General features: G+C 39.8%; 1 protein-coding gene across 2 annotated transcripts; it reads left to right on the top strand.

Moving 5' to 3' along the window:
* Positions 1-2,032: 2,032 nt before the first annotated feature.
* On the top strand, positions 2,033-5,923 carry LOC130986042 (elongation factor 2). 2 transcript variants are annotated; one of them, XM_057909312.1, is made up of 4 exons: positions 2,033-2,153; positions 2,969-3,011; positions 3,107-3,194; positions 3,320-5,923. In XM_057909312.1, exons 2-4 carry the CDS (start codon positions 3,009-3,011, stop codon positions 5,758-5,760), a joined length of 2,532 nt encoding a protein of 843 aa, XP_057765295.1. In that variant the 5' UTR covers positions 2,033-2,153; positions 2,969-3,008; the 3' UTR covers positions 5,761-5,923. The 2 variants fall into 2 exon arrangements, with proteins under 2 accessions (XP_057765295.1, XP_057765296.1); XM_057909313.1 differs by having other exon boundaries at positions 2,090-2,224.
* Positions 5,924-10,285: the final 4,362 nt, after the last annotated feature.

The following is a 10,285-nucleotide window of genomic DNA, read 5'->3' on the forward strand; positions in this document are numbered from 1 at the left end:
ACAACAATCCCGTAGTTTTTCTATTTTTATGTGGATAATATCTTTTGTGAGAAATTTTGGGTTTAATTTATGTGGATAATATCATTTGTGAGAGATCTTGGATTTAAGCTCATCTACGTGTGAATAATTATTTTATTTTTATGTGGGTAATGATCTCGTCTGCATGCGAGTAGTGTGAAATATTTTATGCTCACAAAGATAATAAGCGGATGAGTAATTTTTGTATAACAAATGAGTTTATATTTGTGAGGGTTTTGGCAAATAAACACATGAATTTTGATGAAAATTTGTAATTTTCATTTGAACTTTTAATTAAATTAAAAAATACATAAATTTATATTTTAGTTGCAATTTTCGCCTGAGTTTGACTTTCGGTGAAATTGGAGTTTAATTCACAATCGAAAGTTCACCTGATGTTGGTCTAACTTCTGATGATGAGAAGTGGAGTATTTAAAAGCTCGGAGCTCTAAGAAGACAAGAACCAATATATTTGACTTAATTTTAACTGCGAATTAAACTCTAATTTCACCCGAAGACAAGCTTAGATGAAAAATACAATTAAAATAGAAGTTTATGTATTTTTGTCATCAGGTGAAAATTACAAATTTAATTAAAATTCATGTTTTTATTTGCCATAAGCCCAATAGTTTATGCTCACAAAATAGGGTTAATAGCCAAAAAATACACCAAGTATCACCGAATTTGCAAATTGCACATGACCTTTAAAATTAGCCCCAGAATACATCACTTTTTAATTTAGTTGCAATTTGCACACGCGTTGACCATCACCTTAAGCGTATTTGACGTGGCAGCCGGAAATTGCAGACGTGGACTAACCGCCGGGGATGTAAAACGACGTCGTTTTTTAACGCGTTTTTTTAATAAAAAAAATTAAAAAAATGGAACAGCCTTGTTCTCTCTCAAGGCGCCGTTCTTCCTTCCGCCGGAGCCGTTCTTCCCTCTCTTTGCACTGGAGAAGTCATCGTCCTGCAGCCACCGGAGAAGTCATCGTCCTGCCTTCCGGCGCCGTTCTTCCCTCTCTTTGCATGGTGTGTGTAGGTCGGAGAAAGTTAGAGGTGGCGATGGGGTAAAAAGGGGGAAATCCCCAGATCTGGCGCCGGCGGCGGCGAAGAAGAAGAGAAGCTGGGGTTTGGTGTTTGTTGTTGCGTGGTGTGTGTGGGTCGGAGGGGGTTTGGTATTGGCGGTGGAAAGACTCGCGGGGAGGATGAAGGCGGCGGCGTTGTTGGAGAGGATGAAGGCCGAGGGCTGCGATTTGGGGATCTAGGAGGTCGAGGGCCGCGATTTGGGGATCTGCAGCCATGGCGCTAGCTCCTAGCGGTGGAGGAGGATGAAGGCTGCGTTGAGGGAAGAGGACAGAGAGGCGACTTGGCGGAGGAAGACGGAGTAGGTGAGATGGGGGGAGGTGGCGGCGTCGATGAGGAATGGCGAGATGGGAGGAGGTGCCGAGCGAGAAGGAGGAGGTGCCGAGCACCACCTCTACCTCCACCTCCACCGCACCGCACACCTTCAATTCACCGCCATATATGCAAAACCCTCAAATCCCCTGAGGTCCGACGCCTGATTTTGGTGGAAGAGCTGGCCGGCGGTGGTGGAAAGCTTGAGGAATGAGAGTAACGACGCTGTGATTTGAGAGAGAGAGAGATGATTTTTTGTTTTTTTTTTTTAATTTCTTTTTAATAAAAATGACATGTGTATTGCCAAATCAATTAAATTGCCACGCATATTGCCACATACAATAAAAATGCCACGCGTATAGTCCACGTCATTGCCGGTCAACTTTAGTTATGGCCGGAGTTCTCGCCGTGTGCAAATTACAACAAAATCAATAGCTCATGTATTCAGGGGCTATTTTTGAAGGTCATGTGCAAAATGCAAATTTGGTGAAACTTCGTGTATTTTTTGGCTATTAACCCCACAAAATAATACTCGTGGGTGGTGAGTGATATTTGGGAGGGGTTTTGCACTAGTTTTAAATTTTTATACAGTTGGGATCGCAAATTGAACTTACTTGGGGGGACCTAACTGCAATTTGTTCCTTATATTAGGGTTTGAGCGCCTCACATTTTATATCTTGGTCAGCTCATTCCTCACTCTCTCTGCAGCCTCGAGACTATCTAACCCTCCCATCTGAAGTGAGTTTTTCTCTCGCTTGATTGCCTTTCTCCAGTTGGGTGCTTGATTTATCGTGAATTAACTTGGAATTGTACGTGCGTGTTCTGATTCATGCTTCGATTTCATCGCCTATGGTTTTAATTTCACCTGTTTGAATCTGACCAAACAGATTAGTGACTAAAGTTTATTCGATCAGTTTTTTTCATTTTGTTGCAAGTTTTTTTCTGATGCTGAATTCTCCGGATGCCATGTTGTCTGGTTATATGTATCGTTTAGATGTCTCTTTTATGTGCGGAGGAGAAGTGTCGGCTGCTCCCAGAATTTCGTTTTCGTGTTCAGAACTTGTTTTCAATTGTGTATCTAGCTTTTTCTGATAAATAATTGGTGAATATTTTTCTAAGATGTGCTTGACGCGTCGTGGGATTAAAAGTCAAGTGATCTTTATTTTTGTTATGGGTTTAATATGATGATATGAAAGTAATTAAGCACTCACCTTTTCTTTTAATACAAATATGCATCAATTCTACTTTTGAAAATATTGGGTCATTCATGTAACAACTAACGGTAAGGCAACATGTCGAGTATATAAATAACTTCTTTTGATTCATAGGATAAGCATATGTGATCTACAGCTCAGTTGTTTCTTGTTCAAGTTCGTTTGAAAGTATATTAGAATTCTTCTGTAATTTATTGTGATGGTTGGGATATTCTTCAAATAGTTACTTCTCTGTCATGCAAGCAGAAGCTGATATTCGTATAATTTTTGTTTAGACTCTCAACTACATTTGTCGCTGATTGTTTAGATTCTTAACTATATTTATGTTGCTGATTGCAGGTAATTTGGCTGACTTGTGAAACTATAAGAATTCATCAAAATGGTATGTAGAAAAAATAACTTTCAGTAGTAAGTTGTAATCTAGTTATCAAATTATGTAATTTGATCTAACATTAAGTACACATTTGATGTTTGCAGGTGAAGTTCACAGCAGATGAGCTCCGTGCAATTATGGACCACAAGCATAACATTCGTAACATGTCTGTTATTGCCCATGTTGATCATGGTAAGCAATCTGCAATGTTGATATAATTTTTGTATGATCATCTCCATTCTGAATGAAATATTCTGGCATGGTTCTCTAGTGTGAAAGATAAAGTAATATTTATTTGCTTGTGAATGGTGTCGCAGGGAAGTCCACTCTTACAGATTCTCTTGTTGCCGCTGCTGGAATTATCGCCCAAGAGGTTGCTGGGGATGTTAGAATGACAGACACTAGAGCTGATGAGGCCGAACGCGGCATCACTATCAAGTCAACTGGTATCTCATTGTATTATCAAATGACCGATGAGTCCTTGAAGAGCTATAAGGGAGAACGGCACCTCAATGATTACCTCATCAATCTTATTGATTCACCTGGGCACGTTGACTTCTCTTCTGAAGTGACAGCTGCTCTTCGCATTACAGATGGTGCTCTTGTCGTGGTGGACTGTGTTGAAGGTGTGTGCGTCCAGACCGAGACTGTCCTTCGACAAGCACTTGGTGAAAGAATTAGGCCTGTTTTGACTGTTAACAAGATGGACAGGTGTTTCCTGGAACTCCAAGTGGATGGAGAGGAAGCTTACCAGACATTTCAGAGGGTGATTGAAAACGCAAATGTCATCATGGCCACATATGAAGATCCCTTACTTGGTGATGTTCAGGTTTACCCAGAGAAAGGAACTGTTGCCTTTTCTGCTGGTCTGCACGGTTGGGCTTTTACTTTGACAAACTTCGCTAAGATGTACGCAGCCAAGTTTGGTGTTGATGAGTCCAAGATGATGGAAAGGCTTTGGGGAGAGAATTTCTTTGACCCAGCTACCAAGAAGTGGACTGCCAAGAATACTGGATCCGCCACCTGCAAGCGTGGTTTTGTTCAGTTCTGTTATGAACCCATCAAACAGATCATCAACACTTGCATGAACGACCAGAAAGACAAGTTGTGGCCAATGTTGCAGAAGCTTGGCATAACGATGAAGTCTGAGGAGAAGGATTTGATGGGAAAAGCTTTGATGAAGCGTGTCATGCAAACATGGCTTCCTGCCAGCTCTGCCCTCTTGGAAATGATGATATTCCATCTTCCCTCACCAGCTACAGCTCAAAAGTATCGTGTTGAGAACCTGTACGAGGGACCTCTGGATGATCAGTATGCAACTGCTATCAGGAACTGTGATCCTAATGGTCCTCTCATGCTCTATGTGTCTAAGATGATTCCAGCTTCTGACAAGGGTAGGTTCTTTGCTTTCGGCCGTGTGTTTGCTGGAAAAGTCTCAACGGGTTTGAAGGTCCGAATCATGGGCCCGAACTATGTTCCTGGTGAGAAAAAGGACTTGTATACCAAGAGCGTCCAGAGAACTGTCATCTGGATGGGTAAGAAGCAGGAAACAGTGGAAGATGTACCTTGCGGAAACACGGTTGCTTTGGTTGGGCTCGATCAGTTTATTACCAAGAATGCTACCCTGACTAACGAGAAAGAAGTTGATGCTCATCCCATCAAAGCCATGAAGTTCTCAGTCTCACCTGTTGTTCGAGTTGCTGTGCAGTGCAAGGTTGCATCTGACCTACCAAAGCTTGTTGAAGGTTTGAAGCGTTTGGCCAAGTCTGATCCCATGGTTGTCTGTACTATTGAGGAATCTGGCGAGCATATTGTTGCTGGTGCTGGGGAGTTGCACCTTGAGATCTGTTTGAAGGACTTGCAGGATGATTTTATGGGCGGTGCTGAGATTATAAAATCGGATCCAGTGGTTTCCTTCCGTGAGACGGTCCTGGAGAGGTCCTGCCGTACCGTGATGAGCAAATCACCTAACAAGCACAACCGTCTGTACATGGAAGCCAGACCGATGGAAGAGGGGCTTGCTGAGGCCATTGATGATGGGCGCATTGGTCCTAGGGATGATCCCAAGGTTCGGTCGAAGATCTTGGCAGAGGAGTTTGGCTGGGACAAAGAACTGGCTAAGAAAATTTGGTGCTTTGGTCCTGAAACTACTGGTCCCAACATGGTTGTGGATATGTGTAAGGGAGTCCAATACCTGAACGAAATCAAGGATTCTGTAGTTGCCGGTTTCCAGTGGGCGTCTAAGGAAGGGGCGTTGGCTGAAGAAAACATGCGAGGCATTTGCTTTGAGGTTTGTGATGTGGTTCTTCATGCTGATGCTATTCACAGAGGTGGTGGACAGGTCATTCCCACTGCTAGGAGGGTCATCTACGCCTCCCAGATTACAGCCAAGCCTCGCCTTTTGGAACCTGTGTACCTTGTTGAGATCCAAGCGCCGGAGCAAGCTCTTGGTGGAATTTACAGTGTGCTGAATCAGAAGCGTGGTCACGTGTTTGAAGAAATGCAGAGGCCGGGCACCCCTCTCTACAACATCAAGGCTTACCTTCCCGTCATTGAATCCTTTGGTTTCTCAAGTACTTTGAGAGCTTCAACCTCGGGTCAGGCGTTCCCCCAGTGCGTGTTTGATCATTGGGAGATGATGGCTTCCGATCCTCTTGAAGCGGGAACCCAGGCTTCTACCCTTGTTGCTGATATTCGCAAGAGAAAGGGTTTGAAGGAGCAGATGACACCTCTCTCTGAGTTCGAGGACAGGCTGTGAGTTATTTTACTGTTCAATTTTATGTTTATTGGAACTTTGTGGGCACTTCCCCGTTACCTAATTTTGGTGTTAGTTGTTTTTTGCCTTTTCGTTTTTAAAATGTACGAACGAGTTGCTTCTGGATTTTGTTGAGCATTTTATGTTACGTGATACTATTTTCTTATGTTCCTTAGTGATAGCTCATGTTTAGTTCAACTTTATGTTTTATATTTTAATTATTTTGGTTTTCCTTGCGCGTAAAAGATGACATCTTGTTGTTTTGGTCATCTCTATACGAGGTCACTTATTTTGTGTTGTTTTAAGTTCGTCTCAGCGATCCATATGCAGGTTCAGATAGTTTACCCTATCAATTCTTCCATTTACTATGGTAATGTGAATCTATGTGCTTTAAATTTGGTGAGATGCCTGTCTTTGAAATATATGAATCAAGTGCATCACAGGCAATTTTGTTTGAAAATATGTTTAGTTAGCTGTGTTTTATAATGCCACCGAGGAAATTACCAGATGTTTGATTTACTTTCTCAAGTTTATCCTTTCCATGGATACCAAATAATTTTCCTAAAGACCATTTATAGAAGGCAGGCTACTTTTATTCATTATTATTGTCATCTTCCATTTCGGATTTTTTTAACATGAAGGTGGGATACTCGAGTAGTTGCACCATTTGTGGCTGACGGTTGTAAATTATAAATTAAGCATATCTAACTCTCAAATTCGCATTTTTCATATTTAAGCAATGATGAAGACCTTTTATATCACTGAAATCTCTTTCCTTTGTGAAATTCATACAGTCTCTTCTCTTTTCGAACACTCCTCCAAGATCTAATTCTAAACCAATAAATTTTGGAAAGAACAATTACAATCTTAGTCGACTGCTTTGTCAAAATATTGAGCATAATTCAGAATCATGGCAAGAAAGAATGCACACGAGTTCAGAGAAGAAGGTGAATCGAATCACCAGTGGAATCTAAAAATATAATAGAAGAGGGTTGATGTTGTTACTTGTTAGGGAGTGTGGGATGATTGGGAACTTTGACAAATGTATATGCGTGCCTCTAAGACTGCCAATAACAGCAATCTCGCACCATGAGCTCGACCCTCAACACACACATTTAATAATTAAAAACAAAAAATATTGTTCAATTCTTGGAAGAGACCGATCGTGGTAGCAATGGAGATGAAACCTTGTGGCCTCTTTACTTTTTGGATAAAAACTAGGAAACATGTCCTTATACTCCATCCGCCCCACTTTAATAGGTTCGTCTTTTTTTTTTGGGACGTCCACTAGAATAGACTCGTTTTTCATTTTGAGTAAAAAAAAATATATATTTAATTTTTTGTGGATCACACCAATTTCCTCCTAAAAAGTAAGTTTCTTAATCTCCATGTCCTAAAAAAGTGAACCTATTAGAGTAGGACATATATATTTTATTAATTTTTTTAATCAAAATTCAAAATTTTAATTTTTCTATAGATATATATCACATTTGTTATATTTTTACACACTAAAATTCTATATTATTCTTTACATATTTAATCTATTTTCATTTCTAAAATCTCATCTTTTTCCATTTTGCAATGAATCAATTCACAAAATTTTTCAAACTTCCAAGATTATTATCTTAATCTTGAAAATATTGATAGCAAAGCTTTTAGCTATGGGTTGAACCCCCAGTTTCTAATGTGATCTCTCTCATAAACATGTCCACTCCACAAACACAAATATTTCCAATGGTCCGCGAGGTTCAAATGATCAAGAAGACTTGACACTTATGTATGCTTAGTGTTACGTTAGCTCAAATCTAATTATTGGCACCAAACAAAATAATGCTCAGCAATACATTTTGGTAATGTATGAAGAATCTCGAGCTGACAACTCGGAGTTAATGAGAGACGAAAGATCTGTGAAGTCATTAAGAAATCGTTACAGAGGTTGAATGTCAATATAACCAAGGAGGTGGTGGGTGCATACACAGGCATATGGTTGAAAATGTAGCAAAATGTTTGATACAAATGTTGAGAAGGAAGCTCAAATAATTTATGGAAAAACTAAGTTTACACACTATGAGGTTTTTGCAAAAGTCATACGTCATCATCCAAAGTGGGAACTGAAGTTGGGAAGTGAGCGCACGCGTGCCCGTGCAGTCGATGATGATGATGATTGTGGCAGTTCAAAAAAATCAAGAACCACCTAAAAAGATGACAATCCAAACAACTCCATCTTTGAAAATCTATTAGTTGTCCACAAATTCAGGAGCACCAATTGTTTGCTCAACATTAAGAGGCTACTTGAAAAGAGGTTGAATGAGCATTTGACGTTTTCCAAGCTCGTTTTCTTTTTATTAAGCGATCATGTTCTTATTTGTGATTGTGATATGATGGAGAAAATAATGATTCCTTGCATTTGTGCACAATATGATAGTTGAAAATGAACTGACACATTTACCTAAACTATCACAATCACATAATTTATAGAAGCTCGACTTACACCAAATAGTAAACAAAGTGGGAATGAAGAAGAAAATGATGATCCGTATTTTGCATTTTCTACGGAACGAATTCCAAGTCTACGAGATATATGACAAATAGGGCACAACTTCACAATAGAAAAATTCACGCAATCTTAAAAATGACCTAATATTCGACAATAATAATTAAATGTGTAGTATTTTGCATCTGTTTGAAGTAACAATTATGCATTTTCAATTTTGTATTTCTTATTTCAATTATTGTATTTTGTATTCTTAGTTTGCAATGTTTTAATTTTTTTATTATTTTGTCATTTTTTGTAGTTTTACAAATTTTTTATTATTTTAATTTTGTTTTAACACAATTAATAATATTTGAAAAAGTACTTATCCAATATTCATGTAACTCTCACACACAGAAGTTAGAACTCGTGTTAAGACTCAAACTGAAACTCGAGCAGAAAATAAATAAAGCACAAGAACACCAACATTGGTTACCCAGTTCGGTGACGACACACCTACGTCTAGGGGGCCACGCTCAGTTCAAACAATTCACTAGTGATGATAAGATATACAAAGGACCTACATGAACTATGGAGAGCAAGATAGCAACTTACTCCCAGAGTGTGATTGCTACTCAATCCACTCTCAACTCCAACCAATAATATTGTTCCAACAGGCTGGAATAATATAAGAACAAAAAATATAAACATGCTTACAAAGAGACAAAGCGTAAATCAATAGCACACCCTCACAAACAGTATGCTCTCAATGCACGAAATTGCTCTCTCAAAGTAAGAAGAATAACAATAAACGCAGCAGTAGCCTATGTCCTCTTCGACTCCAATATATATGAAAACCCTAGGAAGAGATGGGTTGAGATAGAGCTCTTGACAGGCTCTAGGCTGCGGTCCATAAAAAGGGTTCACTAAAACCCTAGGTAGAAGAACTCTAATGCAAACGGGAGATCTAATAGAAAAATATCCATAGAAAGGCCCAAGAATATCTCCAACAAAATCCCCAACACCCGCAAGAAATAGGCTGCTCATATGTCTCCAGAAACATGTAACTGGAGAAGCAACTCATGTAGTGTAGTGGAAAAAATTCGTCAACTTGGCTCAAGCCCAATTAATATTTCAAGCTGGCCCAATGAGTCAAGCAACTCGGTCCATCCAGTTCGACAAGCTTCGGACCAACTTGGGTCGATAACGATGATAGCCCAATTACTTAAGAAAACTTGTTCACTCAGCCCGATAAGTAAGGTTATACTTATTGCAAGACCAACCTGGACCGACCCAGGTTGACTATCCCACTTCAAGTCCAACTTGTCTAAACAATCAGGGTGAATAATTCGCATTCAGTCCGAGCCCATCAAATTAGTCCGACAAGCTAGTTTGCCAATCTGACACGACCCCAAAAAGTCCAAATAGTCAAGCAGACTGGCCCATCTAGCCCGGAAGGCTATAGATCGACTTGAATCCACAACCAAACTGGATATATCGCATGCAGCCCAATGGTTATTGTCAACTTAGATTGACGAAGTTACAAGACCTAATCGTCAAACCCTAAAAAACGCCTCCCAACCGTCAAACCCTAAAAGCGTCCCCTACCAAGCTGACGCAGTCATAGGGTAGATCTTCATGATCCCGTCCAAATCGCAACAACCTCAGAGGTAAGGGTTTTTGCCAAGGCCAGACTGTAGAAACCCTAGCAGCTAGATGTCCTCTATATAAACATCCAAATTAGGTCATAAAGGGACACGGAAAATCCAAACATAGAGGACAACTGGATGTCCTCTATATATTGAAGACATGGACAAGAAATTAAAATTAATATTAAAAGCTTGAATTATTGAGCCCATTGCAACCAGTTGGTCTAAGTTTACGAAGAGAATTTCCTAATACAACCACTGGAAAATGGACTAGCAGGCTCCTGTTGGCCCTCGTAGGTGCGAACTTATCAATGACAAGGGCAGCTTGCATGCTTGAAATAATAAAAAGAAAACGTTTTGCAATGCTATGGGTTATAACTTAAAAGCATAGTGACAACATTAAACA

Source organism: Salvia miltiorrhiza, chromosome 5 (genome assembly GCF_028751815.1).
Source record: "Salvia miltiorrhiza cultivar Shanhuang (shh) chromosome 5, IMPLAD_Smil_shh, whole genome shotgun sequence".
In the NCBI taxonomy this organism is placed as follows: domain Eukaryota; kingdom Viridiplantae; phylum Streptophyta; class Magnoliopsida; order Lamiales; family Lamiaceae; genus Salvia; species Salvia miltiorrhiza.

Excerpts from the sequence above, each read along its gene's own strand:
- LOC130986042 (XM_057909312.1), top strand. Across the intron at positions 3,195-3,319 it reads TATTGCCCATGTTGATCATG|GGAAGTCCACTCTTACAGAT; the intron begins GTAAGCAATCTG and ends ATGGTGTCGCAG.